The 20,308-nt window shown below is 50.2% G+C and overlaps 1 protein-coding gene across 1 annotated transcript in view; it reads right to left on the reverse strand.

Moving 5' to 3' along the window:
• Positions 1-246: 246 nt before the first annotated feature.
• The window catches only part of MYO1D (myosin ID), a 64,923-nt gene continuing 44,861 nt past the window's right edge, over positions 247-20,308 (reverse strand). The window contains exons 12-17 of the mRNA XM_027904957.1: positions 18,649-18,719; positions 17,088-17,162; positions 15,546-15,678; positions 8,193-8,359; positions 3,256-3,463; positions 247-961 (exon numbers count right to left, since the gene is read on the reverse strand). Coding sequence (XP_027760758.1) covers positions 815-961; positions 3,256-3,463; positions 8,193-8,359; positions 15,546-15,678; positions 17,088-17,162; positions 18,649-18,719 — 801 coding nt within the window. The 3' untranslated portion in view covers positions 247-814. The remainder of the gene's footprint in view (positions 962-3,255; positions 3,464-8,192; positions 8,360-15,545; positions 15,679-17,087; positions 17,163-18,648; positions 18,720-20,308) is intronic.

The raw sequence follows: 20,308 nt of genomic DNA on the forward strand, positions 1-20,308 counted from the left end.
GCTGAATTCTCCTGGAGCCAAGCAAGTTGCCACGGTTAAATCCCATCACATCTGCTCCCTGACTGGGCTGGGGCTGAGGGAAAAGCACAGCCTGGAATCTCACTGACATTTTAGCACGGAGAAAAGAGCAGGAGATGAATTTTAGAGGAGGAGACGTGGAACAAAAGAAAGGGAAATTATCCCTTTCAACTCGGAGTCAGTTGAATTCAGTGTAAGCAAAACTGCTGAGCAGCACTAAACAAAGGAAGCAGCTCTGTTTGGAGGGTTTAGGGTCACTCACTGAAGGGAATTACTGCCCCCCTCCTGGAAAGCCTCGGGATTTTTCGGGGAGCAGTAAAGAAAGCCACAGAACGCATTTCATTAGAAAGGAGCCTGTTCATTTACACAGGAAAAACAGAGCTGCTAAATGTGGATGCTTCCAACTTGCACCCATTCCTGTGCAGAGGGAAGCAATGCTGGGCTCCAGGCTGGGATCAGCTGCTGTCAGGCTGAGCCTTAATCTGCCCTCAGCCCATCGTCACCACATCTCACCTCCAGTTGGCTTTCCCCTTTTCCTAAACTCAGATCTGAGGAACTCCAGTGCAACAGAAGGCTGAATCACTGAAAATAATATCAAATCCTCCTTGTTGTGCTCACAGTTTGCCTCCCTCAGCCTTTGGTGCTCACGGGCAAAAAAAACCCACAGGGCACAACAAGGTGTAAAGAATTAAATTTTTGTGTGAGTTTTTAATGAACAATTGAAAGCGAGCAGAGAGCAGAAATTTAGAGACAGGCAAGACTGCCTCGATGCTTTCAGAGCACAGAGAGGGCCTGGTCAGACCCCTCCTCTGATGGGATTTGTGATCTGTGATTGTTGGCTGCTCCTTTTCCAGCCTCCAACGGCCCCATCTGCCGGCAGCAAACACGGGAGGGATCCCAGACAGAGCTGGGGGGAAGAGCTGCCAGTGACACAGGAGAGACCCTGGAAGTGGAGACAAACTCAAGCCATCTCCCAGATGGATTTGACCCTTACAGAGTATCAAATTCCTGCCTTAGACACCAGCCCAACACTCTCCTGTTGAAGGGGTGTTTAATAAGCATTTATTGATTTGTTAAGTGTTCCTTGTTTTAGCTGCAAGTTCCGAGATTCCTGAAGAACTTCCCTGCATCCCTTTGTGTCCCAGAGCCTGGCTGGGGAATATTCAGGATAATAAGAGAGGGCTGAGCTACAGGAAAGGAACTCTGGCCATCCAAATTTCTTCCATTATTCCTAATCTGGTACTCGTGGGGGCAAAGCCCTGCTCTCCTCCAGGGCCCAGATCCCAGCCCAGACCATGCAATCCTGATCTTTGCAGCAAACTCACAAAGCTGAGCTGCTGTTAAAGCTGGGCCTCTCCCTGGATGGGTCTGCAGTGCTGCCCTCGCACTGAGCCATCAGCAGCTCCCACAGCCTTTTAAATTCCCCTCCAGTAACTGCACCTTGCCTTTCCAAAAAGGTCACCTCTCAACCCCCCAGTGGTTTCATGTGAATCCCAGGGTCACCTGGGAGCAAGGTGACCCCCCTGCAGCTCTATCCAAGGAGGAGCTCATTAACTCACCCTGTTCTGCTGCAGGAAAAAGAGACTCTGGGTTAATGGTGTGGCCCAGTGACCTCCCTGGATGCACCAAAGGAGACCAGTGTGCTCACAAAGTGGCTCCAGGCAGGGAACTCCTCCCTGGAAACCACGGAGAGCACCGGGGAGGCCCAGCTAATGATCCACAAACACCTCCTGGGGTGTGTGAGGGGCCCCACAGGTCACCCCAAAGGGATAAATCAGCTCAGGCTTCTGGAGAAGTGCTGCTCTTTCCAGGGAAGAGACCTGGAAGATGATGATGATGAGTATCCAAGGAAGGGGTGGTGAAGCTCAGCAGCAGGACCCTGCTGAAGATAGGGAAGAAAACTCCGGACCACAAAGCTCAGAGAAGGGCAGGGCCCACATCCTGCACAGCCTGAGCTTGGCACTTCCAGAGAAACTCATCACACACAAAATGACAGAATTGCTTACTAAATACAGAGCATCCAGCACAACAAACACCAACAGAGACCAGCCCTGGATTTGGCACTTTCTGCTCCCATACTGGTCAGACTGGTTGGCTTTCCAGAAAGGGAATCACATCCCAGGAAGTGCAAACACCACCAAGGGGGATGTTCCACAGGACTACTGGGGCTTGCAGGGGGGAACTGCTGCTTCAGGTTCTTAAACCTCCCCAGGACTGAGTCAGTCCATCAGGTTTTTAGAGAGTTTGTGCAAACCTGTGTTACCTGCAGAGCTTCAGAGTGAGTTTCTGCCCTGTGAAGTTTTTACACCCACGTGTTGACAGCTTCTATTTGTGATGCACAGAAGGGGTTCAGAAGTTCCAAGAATGACAAGAAAATACACATTCTAAGAAACACATCTGTAAAAATCTTGAACTAGTCAACAACCCCTGTAGTTAGGACAGTCAGTCCCACCATCATCTGCTCTTGGCCAGACACATCTTACTCATACAGACACAGATTTCAGCAAGTACCAAAAGCAGAGAATCACAGGATGGTTTGGGTTGGGAGGAACCTTAAAACTCATCCAGTGCCACCCTCTGCCATGGGCAGGGACACCTTCCACCAGCCCAGGGTGCTCCCAGCCCCGTCCAACCTGGCCTTGGGCACTTCCAGGCATCCAGGGGCAGCCACAGCTCCTCTGGGCAACCTGTGCCAGGGCCTGCCCACCCTCACAGGGAAGGATTTCTTCCCAATACATCCCATCTAACCCTGCCCTCTGGCAGTGGGAAGCCATTCCCTGTGTCCTGTCCCTCCAGGCCCAAAGTCCCTCTCGTGCAATCCATGTGTCACAGTGATGCACAGCAGAGCCTGAGGCAGGTTTCCACGTGTGACAGTTCATCAGTGGCTCTGCAGCTCATGGCCTTGACCCCCCTGGGGGTGCAGGGAAAAATAAAGGTCCCTTCCAACCCAACCCATCCTGGGATTCTGTGTTTCAGCCACTAAAGCCCCTCAGGTTCCCAGACACGTTCCTTCCACAGGGGAAAGAGCGAGTTTTTTGATCAGTAACCAAGAATTCTTCAGGTGCTGGACTCACAGCACATCCCACCTCACCGCAGGCACAGAGAGCACCACCAAAACCAACCTTCAAAAAACCCAGGCCGTGACCAAACCGGCACTCTGGTCCCCTCCACGGGTTGAGCCCGGGAGAGGCAGCAACACTGTTTTAAACAAACCCCTGAGCTGAGCTTTTATTTTACCTTCTGCAGGAAGAGGACGATCCTGACGAGCATCTTGGCGTGCAGGTCCTCCAGGGTGAAGAGGGTGCGGGGCGTGCGGATGAAGAGCTTGGTCTTGCCGTAGGCCACGTCGTGCTGGAAGCCGTGGCACTCGATCAGCTTCCTCACGGCCTCCTTGTCCGAGGGCAGGTCGTGGTTTGGCCACGTGAATTCCGAGATCATCTTGTACCTGGCGTGACGAGGGACAGTTCGGAGATGGGAACGTGTCATTGAGGTCCCCAACGAGGCTGACCTTCCACAGGTGTTAGGAGCGACCGAAACAAACCCTAACAAGACTGACTGTAGGTAGGAGAGCCTCAAAGATGCTCCCCGGAGGGATCGTGATCCTCAAAACCCAAGAAAGATGAACTTAAGGAGATTTTGTGAGAAGCTGAAAAGGGAATGCTGGGAGGAGCTCATTTCATCAGCCCTGAGCTGATGCAACAGGACAAACCTCAGCACTGGCCTCCTGCAGATCTGGCAGTGCCATTATTCACACTCAGCATACAATTTTAATTTTTTTTTTTTTTTTGGGGGGTGGGAAGGAAAGCTTTGGTTCATTCATGGTTCACTCATTTCCTGCATCAGAAGCCACCTGCAACCAATGGCTTCGTCAGAAGACCCGGATTTAAAAATCCTGCACTCGGGGAGCCAAAGTTCTAACAGACTCTGTCTCTTCCCCCAGCAGCAGACCCTTGACTGCCCCAGTCTGTGCAGCCCCCACCACTGCCTGGGGCTGTGGGTCAGTCATTCCTCCCATCCTCCCCCTCCAAACCCCTTTTTCCAACTGCACAAAACACAGCTTGGAACCAAGAGAACTACAAATCAGCCACAAAGGGTGAGGATCAGCCCCCAGCTCTCTGTAAAGACCTCCCAGCCCTGCAAAGTGCTGATTAGGTGAACAGGCCTTTGCAAAAAGGCAACAATGAATTTTCTGCACAAGATTTATGGGCATAATAAAAACCGTAATAGACACTTTCCCTGCGATTGGACCCACGTTCATGCTCTAAATAAAACAGGCACAGAGCAATCTCAGCCACTTCTCACTTAAAAGCCCCCCCGAGCCGAGCCAAGCATTAATTTCAATGTTTCAGACATTCAGAAATCTCAGCCACACTTAAACAGCCACACAGTCAGCTTTTTCCTGGGGGTGGGGGCACTGCAGGAGGTGCTGAATGGGCTGAAAGACATCCCAGTGTCACGTTCATTCATCAAATCAGCCTTTGGAATATGCTGTGGAAAAGGGGGAAAATGGAGGTGCACACTAAACAGGGAATACCATCAGCTCACTGCTTAATAAACAGCCCAATAAAACCCCTGTTCAGACTCACAGAAGAAGACTTTGCATGTTCACTTGGCTGGCAAAAGCATCCCTGCTCTCAAACACCCAGGACATCAACACTGCACACCGCTTCCCTGTCCTGCTGTCATCAGGAAAATGTTCCTGCAAGAACGGATTCACTGGGAAAATCTTCCACCTTGGGACAAATGCATCAGGAAAAAATGAAAAACAAAGAGTCAAGTAGGGTGGGAGTGCAACCCCCAGGGCTGGGAACCAGGGGATGGACCAGGCTGGGAACATGACCATGGACCACGCTCCGAGCCAGGCCCGTCCTGCCAAGGGGAGCAGGAGAAAAGGGATGTCAGAGAACTGAAAACCTGCCCCAAAAGTTAAATCCTCTTCCTCCTTTCCAACAAACCCCCCTATGGCACCCAAAGACACCCCTGAGGCCAATGGCCCCCTCCCTCTGCCCCACAGGTGGGGGGATATCCCGGCACTCCGGCTGTTCCCGTCCCTCCCATGTCTCCCAACGCCACCAACTCCTTCCCCGCAGCTCCAGCACGGCCTGGCTGCCACAGCCACTCACAGCCCCAGCCTGGCTGCTAATTATAGCGAGGCAGAACCCAGAATAAACCTGCTCACTGCCACCACAGCCCTCCCCTGGCCTGCCTGCACATCCCACAGCTTCCCAGGGCACTCACACACCGAACGTCCCTTCCCAGCCACCTCTGTTCTCCCTGACCCTCACTGTGGGAACACCCAGCATGGACAAGGCTGCTCCTGGAGCAAACAACTCCCAGCCCAGCTCTCCTAAGCCAATGAACCCCGAGGCTTTGATGACCAGCACCGGGGCTGCAGATGCTGCTGGGCCATTCCCCCCCTTTCCCACCGTGTGGTTACATCTCCCGGTGTGGCTTCCACGGCACGTGTGACACGGCCTGGAATAGGCACATGTGGGGAAAAGGGTTGGATTACACTCACATCCCCCCCTTCCTGAAACCCAACCAGCATTTTTTGGATGGCAAGTTATATATTAAACCACGAGAATCCATCCCACCCACGGAAGGTTCACAGGTGGCACCCGAGTGGAAGATGCAGTGAAGGCACAGCAACCCCTGACCCAGCTGAAAATATCTAGAGCTCACTTTCTACAAACTGGAAAGGGCAGCCTGGCTTGCACCGAGCTCAAAGGGTTGTTTTTTTTTCACATCAAGGCAAGTTAAAAAGGACAACATCTATTCATTGACTGTGCTTTTACTTCATTCCTGCTGGGAGAGAGGGGATATCAACTACCTTACAGGATTTAGGGCTAAATAGCACCAAACTCTTCTCCTACAGAAAGGAGAGCTGGTTTTTTATGTTTTATATGCACATGGACATACATATAGATAAAAAACCAGGCATACATGCACTAATCTATGTATTATATATGTATGTTATCTCTTATCTATATATAACCTGATCTAGCTCTTCTGTGGCCTCTAAGAGGAACCAGCAACACAAAACCCAGTGATCTGTTCTGGGCTCAGAACACCTGAGAGCCTCAGGGGCCTGTCAGGGAGTTAAATGTTAAATGTCTGTTTGTGGGCCTGAACTTTGTCACATCTTTGTGAATGTAAGCAAACAGATGACAAAGTTACATCTCAAAATCACTCAAGATCTGCCTTAGGACCTACTCCACATGCACTGCAAGAGCCCAGGCTGAAGGGCCTGGAGTCTCCTCCACGTTCCCAGTCTCCCAACAAGCCTGGTAAATGTAAATATAAAGGAACAGAAACCCCGTGTGATCTCTGCTCTAAACCAGCTCCGAAACGTGCAGCTTGTACCACAGATCATACCCCCCAGCCCCTAGGAGGGAATGGCTCACCCAAAGACAAGGAACAAAGAATTCTGGAAGGCAACCCAAAACGATATCCAGGCCAGGAGGCCAGAGGAATATTCCCCCTCATTTTTTAATTCAGAGAAGTCAGTGCAGAGCAGGCTCAGAGCAACCCCCCCCGACACACAAACCCAGCGTCTGAACCCACCCTGGGGGTTTGGAGGTTTAATCCCACCCCAGGGCTGAGCAGAACATGTGTCCCAGCAGCCCAGAAGCTGCAGCAGTTGCCATGTGCTGATTTGGTTTCCTGGCTGCAAACACTTCTGGGCCGCAGCTTACGGGAGCTCATCAAACATTCATTAAAAACAAAGCAGCTGTTTATATTAACAGTGATTACACAGATCTGAGGAGTAAAATTGTAATGGATTCCACATGTGAGGTGAGAGCACGTTCCCAGCACTGCAGAATGTTCAGGGAAGCTGATCCCCAAGCACTGCAGGCTGGATTTAGGAAGCTGGAGCCTTTCGTTCTGCTGTGGGGATCAGGATCTACCCAGGCAAATCTTCACTCTGAGCAGCAACAGATCTTTCACCAGCACTTTGTTTCTAACTCATGACACCTCACCTGCTCAGATAGTTCAATTTTCTTTCTACCCCCGTGGCCCTTTCCTCCCCTGACTCATTAACAGAACTGGAACTCCATTCCCTGTTCCATCAGAGGAGGTTGAATTTGCAGGGCCACTGTCAAATTACTGAAGCCTTAAGACAAATTTCAATCTAAAACATGTCATTTGCCGCAGGTCTGGCAGGAATTAAGGGGGCAAAAAGTATCAAAAACATGCTTGATGGGGTCATGATATCATCCCTTCCTCAGACATCCAGTTTTGAAGTGGTTTCCTCCCGCACAATGTCACTGTGGACCTTCCCCAGACACACCACGTCTGTCTGTCCCTCCCTGCAACAACCCATGCTCAGAGAGAAAACACAGGGTAATTAGCTCAGGTTTTAGGGTTATGCTCTGGGGAAGGACCTCATTACACATTCCTGCTGTGGGGTAACACAGTAAATGGAATTCAGCAGACAAGGGGCTGGGCTCGAGCAGGACACACACCTTGACACAAAACCGGAGCAAGGGGGGGGACCCTGGGAGACCCAACAGCTGATTTACACCAAACACACCCACAGCCACGGGCTCAAGAGTCCCAGAGGATTTGACTTCACTCCAGAGGAGAGCCAAATCCCACTCATTTACATAGATTTACACATTCAGGTTGTATGAAGACTCCTGCAGGGGTGAGATGTGAACAGGGCGGATGTTTTAACGCAAGAAAGTGCATCCAAACACACCAAATGTTTGGGGGTGGGAAAACTGGGGGTTTAAGGATAGGGAAGTGTCAGGAAATAGTTTAATTGAAAATACCAGCTTTGGGAGTTGGGAATAAAGGCTTAATTCCTTTTTTTTCCTGAACGGTCAACTCCAAGAAGGGAGTAGCCTTCAACCTCTGGTCTACAAGACCAAAGCTTTTCATGAATCATTTGAGTGGTTTAGAAGCTGAATATTTTGCTTTCTAAGGCTCCATTGACAGGGAACAGATAAGAAGGGCTGTGAAGTGGAAGAGTGGAAGAGTGTGACATCAAGGAAGACAAAAGTGGGTTTGTTTGGCGGGGATTTTCGGAAGGGGGGAGAAACGGAACAGGGCGAGAACATGCGTTAAAGCAGCTCCCTGAAATGCTCCCGAGGCTCAAAGCCAACAAAACGAAGAAGAAACCAATCAAACACGCAAGGGGCTGATCCATCCCCCTTGCCAGCAGCTCTTACCTGTGCAGGAACTTCTCGTAGGTCTGGCGGTAGGCGAAGCCCGCCCGGCGCACCCGCACGTTCTCCAGCAGCCCCAGGTACTCCACCTGGTGCCGGCACCGCTCCTCGTCGAACAGCTGAGGGGATTTCTTGTCGTTGGGCTTGATGCAGCGCACGTAGTAGGGCTCCTGTGGGGACACATCACACCCAGGGTCACCCAGGAGAAAGGAAGGTCTGAGCACACACAGCTGTCCCCTCAGTGAAAACTCCCCAGACATAAAACATTGCCACGTTGAGTGTTTGGGGTGAACGCAGAAAGCAAGTTCTGAATCCCAATCCTGTGGGAAATCTACAGCTGTATCAGTATCTGCTCCATTCCATCCTCTGCCTTTTCCCTCCTTCCTCCATGCACAATTTGGGAGTTGGGGATAAAGGCTAAAGCCCTTTTCTTCTGAATGGTAAAGTCTAAGAAGGGGGTCGCTTTCAATCTTTGGTCTGCAAAGATTGGCCTGAACAAAACCAGAAGTGAACTGAAACAAACCCCAGATTTTGTAATTGCTGACACTGACTGTGATACATCTCTCCTGCCAAAAGCTAAAAACCATCCTGCAGCTGCATTTGGGCAAACAGAGGTAATACCTGAACGTGTCTGATGCAGTGAAGCTGTTAAAGGAAACAACTTGTAGGAAAGAGATGTATTTACATAGAATAAAGAGCATGAAATTCATTCCCCTGTTGGATATGGCTTTCCCAGCATCTCCTCTAAAAGCATGGATTGCTCCAGCTTTTTCCCAGTATATTCTGAATTGGAAGGGACCCACAAGGACCTTCAAGTCCAGCTCTTCAGGGAACCTGCAGGGACTGAACCCACAACCTCGGCATTATCAGCATCAGGCTCTGACCAGCTGAGCTCATCTCAGTTTTAGCTGTGCTGAACAAAGTCTAAACCCTGTTCCAACATGCCTGAAGGGTGGAAAGGACTGAACTCCAACCTCCTGCTGCCTCCAGCCCTCAGGACAAACACAAACCAGAGAGAGTTCCTCTCTCTGCACCCCCCTGGACGTGCAGGGGGCAGAGAAGGTGGAACAGGGACGGGTGGGCTTTAATCCCGACACAGTCCAGGGGTCCTGCCCCTGTCTGGGCTGATCCTGGATGCTCTGGTGCATCCCACAGGCTGTTAGAGTGTTTTGATGTTTCATTTTTAGTTGATTAAAGGCAGCTTTCAGCTAGGTCATTGTGGTCTGTAACCAGCACCAGTGGGAGGGGTGGCTTTACACTTGGGCACGTCCATCCCACTGGGCCTTGGAGTTCATTCCTTTCTTTCTCTCCACAGCCATGAGATGTCCCCTTTGATGACCACAACTGATAACCAGGAAGGACATTTCAGCAGCTTTGCCCTGGACAGGAGGAAGCTGGGGGGGGGGGCTGTGAAACTGCTCCCAGGAACCAGAGGGAGTTCCAAAGGGAAGCCCCCAGGGAACTCCAGAGGAGTTTGTTTTGTCCCAGCACTCCTGGACAGCCCCAAGAACCCACAATGGTAACAAAGAGTGGTCTGGGCAAGGGAAAAAAGGGGGTTAATTCAGTGAGAACAAATGAAAAGTTCCACATTTAGCAGAGACAGCTGATTAATGAATAATGAAAAACTGATTTTACAAAGAGATGCAGGAGTTTCAAGCTGACACGAGGCAGGTTCATGTTTTTCTAGGAAAGGGCACAAGAAGAGGAAGACTGCAAGACAAAAAGAAACCCAACAGATTTCTAGTTCTCTGAACACCTCACAAAGGGCACTGCAGTTCAAGGGGGAACACTGACTCAGTGCAGGCAAGAACAAGAAAGATAAAAAAAAAATCCAGCAAATGTAACTTAGAGGAAATACAGTTTTAGTCCAGAAGGACCAAGGAGCCACAGAACCATCCTGGTGTAGATTTTATACATTTAAAGGGTAGATATGGGGAAATGTGAACATTTAGTTTTAGGACACAGAAGAACTGGCTTTAACCATGGTATAAAAACTCAAATTACAGGAATCAGGAAAACAAGGAGTGGGAGCAGAGCCTGAGGAAAGGAGGGATTCTCCATCACTAGAGAGAACAGCCTGAACGAGCATCTGAAAGGGAAGGTACAGGCAGAGGTGCCCCCAAACAGGAGGTGAATTGGGTGCACTCCCAGGGTCCCCTTCAGCCCTACTTTCTATGATTTCTCTACGATTTGAGGTCACCTCTCCAATCTCAGGATAATGGGAAAGGCCCGGAATTGCTGTTTCCCTTCAGGAATGCTGAAGAAACACAGGACCACCCTTGACTATTCTGGGTAACCCCAAAAGCATATCCTAAAAGCTATTATATAAGGCACTGGGGAAGGTTTGGGGCTGGAATGTTTCCCAGTTTGCCTTTCTCAAGGATGCCATCAGCAGCATCAGCCTGGGATTTCTCCTGGAGGATTGTCCTTGGGATGGGAACATAAAGCGACGAGGAGAGCGAGGAAAATCTGAGCTAAGCCCCCACAACAAGCTGGCAGCATCCTGGAGCTGCCCACCCTCCAGGAAGCAGCCCAGGAGCAGGGATAGGTACGAGGAATGTGGAACAAACAGCAGGGTGTGTGGGCAACATCCGTCCTTACGTCATCTCCCTTCTCCCAGTAACTCCAGCGCTCCCACAAAGTGTGTCAGGCACAGCTCCTTCCCAGGGGACTGAGGCAGAGCTGGACACAGGGAAACAGTGCCCAGCTCCCCAAAAAACAGCTGAGCCACTGCCAGGGCAGCGCTCTCCTCACTCAGCTCTTCCTCAGGGAGCAGAGGGCTCACAAGAGGAATTCCAAGGGTGCAGCTTTCCCAGGACACTCCAAGGCCACACTGGATGGGGCTTGCAGCAGCCTGGGATAGTGGAAGGTGTCCCTGCCCATGGGATGAGATGGTTGGGCACTGAACAGGCTCCCCAGGGCAGTGGGCACGGCCCCAAGGCTGCCAGAGCTGCAGGAGGGTTTGGACTGGATGGTCCTTGGGGGTCCCTTCTAACTCACAATGTTCAGTGATTCTGAGATGAGCTTTAAGGTTCCTTCCAACCCAAATGATTCCAAGATGATTCCATGATACACCAGGCAGCTCTCTGCTCTGTGTGAGGTCTCCCACAAAGTCACCAGCACAGAGCACTTCCTTCTGCCACGGTAATTCCCAGATCCATGGAATCATTCAGGTTGGAAAAGACCTTTAAGACCATCCAGCCCAGCCATCAACTCAGCACCACCACTGTTTTCACCACTAACCCACACCCACAGGTTTTCTGAACACCTCCAGGGATGGGGACTCCACCACTGCCCTGGGCAGCTGTGCCAGGGCTGGACAACCCTTTCAGTGACAGAAGTTTTCCTGATATCCAACCTAAACCTTCCTGGCCATGTCCTCTTGTCCTGTCTCCTGTTACCCAGGACTCTGTCAGGAGCAGAGCCACCAGCACCAGGTGGTGCCAGGCCATGCCAGACCTGCCCTGGGCTGCTTCTGATGGCAGGAGGAACATAAATCACTTTTTTGAGGTCGATATCACAAATATCCCACATTCAATCCACAGAATTCCAACACCTTGGGAACACAAGACCCCAATTAAAGAATCACAGAACTGGGTTGGAAACTGGGACATTGAAGATCATCCAGTGCCACCCCCTGCCATGGGCAGGGACACCTTCCCCTATCCCAGGTTGCTCCAACCTGGCCTTGGACACTCCCAGGGATCCAAGGGCAGCCACAGGTTCCTTGGATAACCTATCATTAGGAGCATGAAGTCAAGGAAGTGCATCCCCCCCTCTGCCTCGGGGGAGATGGTGTCTGTCCCTCCCTGCTGACACAGGACCCCAGCACAGCCCTGTCAGGGCCAGCCCTGCCACTCAGAAACCCAAAAAAAACCTCCAATCTGTGACTCCAGGTCGGGCACAAAGGGGACCAAATGTGTCTGCTTTTGATATAAAAGGGCTGAAACCCTTTGGAAAGCAGGATTGGGAAGTGCCTGCACAGACAGGAGATCATCTATCAGTGCAATTACAGTGCAATTAAAGCCTCTCAGCAACGACAGCTTCAAGGGTAAATTCTAAAGTAGATTATTCCAGGCTTCCAATCCCCCCCAGCCCCAGCTCTTCAGGGGGATAATTATGCAGCTCCCATTCTTCCTGTCAGAGAACTGCAGTTTCTAAAGGGAAGAGCTGAAATGCAGAGACACAAAGACCCCGCTCTGAGAGCTCTTCAGATGCCTAATTGCAACTCGGTTTATTTTTCAATCAAACCGAGCGATTTTTAGGGTTTTAGGTGTTAAAAAAAAAAAAGAAAACAAACCAGTTTCAAGCCACTGCACACTAAACAAACTCCTCCTGGAGAGGCTTCTTTTCAACAGTTTATAGCTCTTAGATGAGAGAGGGGGACAGGAGACAGGACTGACAAATTTGTGCTGGATTTGTCCCATCAGTCACAGCTGGTGACATTAAAACTTACTGGAGATGAAGCCTGTCAGCCTGGATAGGAGAGGGGAGGGATGGAAGGAAGAGTCAAACAAAAGGAGTTGCAGAGGAGTGGGGGGGAAGAAAAGAACAGAACAAAGGAAGAGATGCATGTCCAGAGAGCTCCCAGAGCAGCTCTGGGGCAGCCACAGGACCCTCCTGTGTCAGGATTTACAAAAAAAAGCCACCCAAAATGATCCTCCTCAGAGAGACCAAATCCTCCAGAGAACAGCACAGAGGCAGGAAAACACGTGCTTGAGAAAAGAAACGTGGCAACTCAGGGAGCCAGTTGGGTTTTCCATCAAAAAAAACCAACCAAAATAAGAGTGTTTTTTTTTTCCTGTCTACCAGAGGTTTGTGCCCAAAAGGCTCTTGGGGTAAGACCTTAAAGGTCTTTTCCAGCCCTAACAATTCTGTGGCTCAGTGATTATTGTCATTCCTGCCCACCAAACCGGCCCTTTTGCAGACTATTCCCCCAAAAGTTTTAAAGGTACTGCTGGTACAGCCAAAAAACCCTTCAGCTTTTCAGGAAGGCCAAATGAGTGGTCAATGAAGAGAAGCTCCTGGGCTGCCATCCTGTTTGGGGACTGTAGAAAACTGAGCATAAAAATATGGTTTAAAGAATTTTCAGGGAAGCATGAACAGCCCAGGTGGAAGGGGAGGCCAGGATGAGGCAGCACCTCTGCCTGCTCTGGGCACACTCAGATAATGTGAATAAATCATCAGCTCAAACTGCAGCAAAACACAAGCCTTTCCTCTTGGATTTTTTTTTTTTTTTTTGAGAAACAGCTGAGCAAAACATGAACTGGTTTTACCTCTCCCTATGGAACCTTATTCCTGTGACACCCCTAAACCACAGCAGCTCACACAGCTTGTGCAAGGCTGTTTTCAGAGCTGTTTCCATCAGCTGTGACCACAGGCTTCCCAAAACAGCCCTGCAGAGTCTGAACCACAGATGTTGTCGCTGTTGCTCCCCACAAGGGCAGCTCCAGCCCCCCAGGTCAGCACGGAAAAAATGAGTAGCAGGACCCCAGGGGAGGGTCAGAACACCTGAACTGCAGTGGTGCTGTCCCCAAAACAGGCAGTGGCTTCACCAGCCCCTGCAGAGGGAAGGGCAGAGACAAAAGGCAGAGCACCCAGGGATTTGTGCACAGCCAGTATCTCAAAATCAAGGCTTGAATGCCCAGTTATTGGCTGGCTAATGACATGCACATATCATTAACTGTCCCCAAAGTGACCTCAGAGAGACCCCCAGGGCAGGGCAGCCACACAGAAGCACTCACTCACTCACTCCCCCTCTGCACTCTGATTTACTGTTTGAAGTGCACAGTGATTGTGTTCAGGAGCCTTATGCAACAACCTCCCCAAAATGAAATCCTGGCTGCAGGATGGGCCTCACCAGTATTTCCTACAACTCCCTGACAGGATTGGGGAGCAGGGGGGGGTCGGGCTCTGCTCCCAGGGAACAAGGGACAGGAGGAGAGGGAACGGCCTCAAGCTGTGCCAGGGGAGGTTTCAGCTGGATACTGGGAAAACCTCAACAGAAAAGGAGGAAAACCCAGATATCTTCAATACAAGTTTCTCAGTGAAGGTTTAGGGAAGGTAAAGAATGGGAAAGGACTACACTGAGACCCAAATTCCTTGTGAATTTGGCCTGCAAACAGCTCCTGGTTATGCCTCGGGACAGGCTGGCATTTGGGAGATAGCGATGATAAATGGTCTGAAAGGAACTCACTCCACACAACCCAGCCAATTCCAGTGAGGAATGCTGGTGCCCACTGCCTCAGGATGGAGAAGGTGCCATTCAAACCCCTCATGCCCCGCTGGGAGCTGCAGGGATTGCTCAAACCACCACAGGGCATTCTCCTGACTATCCTATTTTTACAACTTGCAGGTGGCCTGGAATAATTACTCCAGTGAACAAGGAAATGAAGTTTTTTCCATGGCTACCTGCTGAGCCTCCCTGCTGTCCCCCCTGCTCACAGCCCTTCCCAACAACCCCACAAGGAGAATCTTTTCCTTCCCCACCTGCTCCTTTTCACAACCCAGAGAAACCTCCCTGTGTTTTGACATCTCTGCACCAAATCCAGGTTAGGCCCAGCCAGCAGATTCTTTGGAGGACTGAGAGATCAGGTAAATCCTGACTCCTTGGACACTCAGAATGAAGTCTGCCCCCATCTCCCCATCAGGGTCACAGCCACCTTCTCCAGCCCCAACAGCTCGTGCTTTGCCATCCAGGAAAGCTCCTCTCTGGCTGCTGGGGGAGGATCTCTCTCAGTTTTGATTAGTGGTGCCTGTTTTAGCAAGACCTGGCCCTGGGCTGGGCCAGCAGGGGCCTCCTCTTGGCAGGCCAAACGTGCTGGGGGTTCTGTTCCTCAGTGGGGAGGCAGCTCTGGGGGGCTCCCAGCCCCTCCTGCAGAGCTGCTGCTGCTGCTGCTGCACAGCAAATCCACTCCAGAACGAGACCTCTCCTCACCCTCTGCCACTGCAAAGAGGAGGGAAGAAGGAACTCCCACAGGTCTGGCTGTATTTTCATGGAAACCCATCGGATTTGGGAGCCAGAGAGAATCTCCCCACCCTGAACGACCTCCTCTGGGCCCTCTGCCAAAGAGCTTTGCTAAAGATAATTGTTCACTTGATGTAATAATTATCACCTAAGGCAGACTGGCTTTCCTATGAGTGAAAGCTCCACTGGTCCCAGAGGAACCAGAATTCCAAGTTTTCTATGGGGGGGTGGCAGGTGACCCTCCCTTGAGACCTTCCCAGCTGCCCACGGGCACATCCAAAGCTGCTCTGCCTCTGATCAGCTCAGCTCCCTGACGGATGGCAGAGATGGGAAGGGGGGAGAAGCTTCCCCCCCAACTCATGAGGCAACTCTGAAGCAGAAATCTTTACCTTCAGTGCCAGGTTGTCCACCAGGGCAATCATGGAGTTCTTGAACAGAGTAGCAGCTGTCAGAGGTCTCTTGGTGACCTCAGTGATGCCCAGCTTCCCTTCAGGCCACATCATCTTCAGCACGGGGTTGGAGCTACAAGAGAGTGTCTTTAATTCCCAGTCTAACAGCACTTCCACTCCATTCAAAATTCAGCAGCTCGTTCCTGCCCAGCTCCACTGCTGGCTTTCAGCTCACAGAGCATCAGCCAAAGCACTGTGACATCCCAGGCACAACATCTCCTGCTTCTGAGAGCAAGTTCAAGCTTACAACTGAATATTCTGAAAAAAATAAAAGCAAACCCAAGCAGCACATTCTCTCTTCAGATCAGGATGTGCAGGGATGGGACAGTGACAATCCCTCTGGGGTGATCCATCAAAGGCAGGGTCTGATTTACAGACACAACATAACGAATTTAATCAAAACAGAAGAGAGCAAGACCCACAACATCCTCCCTGGGAAACTGTGACCTGATTTCAAGCCGTGTTTCTGCACCACTCTGGATATATCAAGCAATTTATACACTTTAGCCTATCTTTTTGAAGGGCTGAGGGTGAGGTAAAGTGGCCCTGATGGATGGCAAGTGCTGGGGAAGAGACAGGGACGGAGCTCCAGCAATGCAGTGGCCAATCTGTCACAGCTTTAACGTGCTGCAAATGCTGTTTGGGAACAGGCTTTTCCAGAGCCTTCACAGGAAACAGGCTAAATTTAACAAAGCCTCTGTACAGCAAATATTTTGCAAGGTTTTTTGGTCAACGGGAAGCGTTCAAAACAGGAACAGTGGGGCTGTTCAGGGCAGCACAGAGAGTCAACACCACAGCAAGTTAATACTGCCCAGGTAAAACAGGGTGTTTGTGCCACGGTTATCAGAGCCAGAACATGTTTTTTTAATGCCAGCTGGGAAGGAAAGCAGCTCTCTGGGCACTCACATACACATTCTGATGGGTTTCAAACCTGCTTCTCAGAGGCACCTTTGCCTTGCCCAGCACGTGAGGTCACGGTTTCCATTTTCACGCCACTGCACATACGAAAGGACTCAAATCTATCTGCCCACTTTACCCTGTAATTTCTTTCCAAACAGGGTGTTTTAGCAGAGGGCAAGGATATCTGTTGCTGACCAAAGCTACTCAGCATCCTTAGCACTGATTAAAGCCACAGCAGTGATGGCACATCTGCAACTGGCCCAAAAACCTGGTTAATGACAAATCAGGCAGCACAAGCAATCTCTGCACTACCTTGGTTGCACAATCAGTTGGTTTCAAACCAGCACTTTAAATTTAGTGCAATTAAAGGTTCCATCAGAACCAAACCGACACGTACAGGGACTTTAACCTGCAAAATCAAACTGAGAGCCCTCGGGTCACGGTGGGCGGGCAAAGATCAGATCCCCAAGCAGTGTGTTTATTCACACAGAGACAGTGAAAAGCTCAGTCTCTGCTACCATCCACTCCACAAAACAGGATTCTGACAAATCAGCTTAAAATTCACCTCACTGATACTCCTACCTGTTGTACATGAGGCGCTTGAAGTCTTGAAATAAAGTGTCCTTGTTTTTGTCAATAAATCCAGTGACTGAGTAGCTAAAAAAAAAAAAAAAAGGAAAATGGAGTTAATTGCAAAGCAGCAAAGCCCTCCTGTGAACTGCTGGTTTCTGGGTGCAATCAGCATCCCTGGACTCCCACAGACACTGCAGATCCCTGGTTCAGGAAGGTGTTTGAGCTGTGCAGGTAAAGGCTGAGACACCTCCCAGGGCTTGGGCAGGTCGTAGGTGGCCAAAATTCAAGAGTTACATTCAGAATTTCTGCCCCCAAACCGAGTGTTTGAGCTAAATCCTAAGGAAATTAAAGGTTTGTTTTCAGTATGTCTAATCAGCTCCTCTCTTGGTGCCAGGGAAGATCCTCTGGTAGGAGAGGGCCCGAAATCAGGAGCAGCCTATAACCAGTGACTGGGGAACTCTCCTGGAAATCAAGACATGCACATGCATTTTGGACTCCTCTCCATTTTTATTCCCACAGAAACATCACTGGATGTTTCTGGAACATCACTGCTTGAGAGTTTTATCTCTTCTCCAAGACTCAAGTGCTCTGTCCTCAAGGAAAAGGCCCAAAGTCTCCCCATCCGGTGACTCCCACTCGGTTCTTTCCTGAGCTCCAGATCCCACCTGGGAATCTGCCCCCAAACTGCAGCTCTGGGATGCAGAGCCCCACAGCATGCAAATCCCTGCAGGGAACCACTCTCAAACCATAAAATCATGGGATGGTTTGGGTTGGAAGGGACCTCCAAGCCCATCCTGCCATGGGCAGGGACACCTTCCACCAGCACAGATTGCTCCAACCTGGCCTTGGACACTTCCAGGGATCCAGGGGCAGCCACGGCTTCTCTGGGCAACCTGTGCCAGGGCCTGCCCACCCTCAAACCTCCAATATGAACACACTGGTTACTCTTCTAAATTGAAGGTAAATTTTATCCCAAGTTGAAAGAAATCCTGAGTTATTCCCTCAGTAACTCCCTGCAGATTCTGCTGTCACAGGAAATTGCACCAATCCCAAAGCGTTGAACGACTCCAGTGATATTCCAGACAACAGCTTTCCCAGGCAACGTGTGCACCTTTCACTTCCACTTACTGCTCCTTCCCACTGCTCCCACCTCCTGCACACGTTCCTGACTTCCCACCCCTCCTGCAGGTTAAACCCCCCCCATGCTCTGAGCTCACACTGATTGAGAATTTAAAGCCAGAGTTACATAATCACTCTAACCAGATGTCTAAAGCAGATTTTATTAGCTCAGTGTAGCTTCCTTGCATAAACACTGCTGCCTTTTTTTCCCTCCTTTTTTTCCCCTGGAGCTCAGCTCTCCCCTCACCCTTCCTTTTGTCTCCTTCCAAGCACAACCCCCCCCCACCCCACTCTGGAGAGCAGCAGATTTAATTGATAAGCTAGTGCTGTACACTGTAATTGTGGGTGACAGAGCTCTGGCTGGCAGCAGTAAATCAGAATATTGTACCACTCCAGAGCTGGGGAAGGGATAGAAACAGAAGGTGCAACTTTATCTGTGCCACAGACTCACATCACATCCCCAGCGTAGTGTTTGATCCGGAAGTCCCTGTCGAACTCCAGCGTCTTGTCCGTGGCACAAAGCTGCAAGAAATCCACACCCATTAAATCATCACCCCTGGATGGATGGGAAAGCATCAGGCCCGGATTTACAGGCTTCATTGGGAAAGAGCAAGCCTTCAAAATAGCACTGGAAACTCTTAATTATTCCACTTCACGTATGCACGTGCAGATGTGAAATCCAGTTAAATACTGATCATATCTTTTCATACCACGGGAACATAAATCTGTACCAAACCAAGCTGTGGTTTTATTCAAAAATTGGTATGACCTCAGAAACACCATTATGCAGGAAGAACACTTGTGCCTGGAGAGAAACATTGCACCCACGAGTTCATTCGTGACTCTCTTCAAGTCTGCCTTTCTGTTTCTCCCATTGCTGTGTCACTGCTCGGCAGAGAAATGAGCCAATTAAAATGTGACAGCTACAGCAGCAGGGTTTGTTCTGTCCCACAGCACTCCTGGTCATCTGACACCCTCCCAAACAGGGACCCCCCCTGCTGATCCCACCACTCCAGCTCAAATTCCCATCCCATCCCTTCTGTAAGGGATGTCCAGTGGCAGCTGCTCAGCAGCACTGGCTGTAATAAACTCATCCCTTCAGGAATAGCAGAAGCCAAAAAAAAAAAAAAATAAATCCATCAGGTTCAGCTTAATTAAAAAAGGAGAATGAGATAAAAAATGAGCACTTTTGTTACAGGCAAAAGGGGCAGGAGATGAATTCAGTCTTTGCAGGCAGCACAGGCACCATTGAACAACACTGAGGGCTGTGAGCAGGATCTGCAATCCCCCCCAAAGCCTTGGGAAAATGAAGAATTTAGCATGGTCAAAGTGCAGGGCAGGAGAGGTGATTTGGGAGCAGGATGACACCCTCGAAAAATTCACCCCTGTCCAAGAGGAGAAAACAGAGTGGCTCAAACTGACAGAATGGATGAAAAAAAATAAAACAGAATATATTTTACAAATAATAAAAAAAAATCAGCCACAAGGAGGAACCCAAGCAGTGTGAGCTCCAAGGTCCCCAGCAGGCTCCAGAGGTGTGGGAAGTGCAGCCCAGCAGGAGGGGGGAGAGCTGATGGATGACCAAGGTGCAGCAGAACACAGAGAAAATGAAGAAATGAGGCAATGGCAGGAAAACAAAGTCATTTTTCTGTCTGCAGCTGTGTTCCCAGCACGCGGCTGGGGAGGGTGGAAGGCCCTTTTTTCTGCCACCCAAACACACAGCTCAAAGCAACAAGTCAATAAAAGAGGTATAAAGCAAATGACAAAGGAAATGTGTCTGTGCAACCAGACAGGGCACAGTTGGCAGCACAAGCTCCTCCTAAAAACTCATCCAGCTCTGGAGAGAGGGACTGGGAGCTGCTGTAACATGGATCAGTGGTTTTGTTGTTTGTTGGTTCGGGTTTTGTTTTTCTGAAAAGTGACTCTGTCCAAACTTTGTGTCTACTGAGCAAATCTGCTGCCCAAAAAAAAGAAGAGCAGCAGGTCTCTGAACACAGTGGGTCATCACACAAGTACCTGAAACACCCTCCACCTCAAAAATGACACTGGAAAACTGGGAAGGGCTTGCTGAAGGGCAGAACCAACCAAAACTACTGCCTGACTGCCATGGT

Source organism: Empidonax traillii, unplaced genomic scaffold (genome assembly GCF_003031625.1).
Source record: "Empidonax traillii isolate 1590-97213 ecotype Southwest subspecies unplaced genomic scaffold, ASM303162v1 scaffold1106:size208277, whole genome shotgun sequence".
Taxonomy (NCBI): domain Eukaryota; kingdom Metazoa; phylum Chordata; class Aves; order Passeriformes; family Tyrannidae; genus Empidonax; species Empidonax traillii.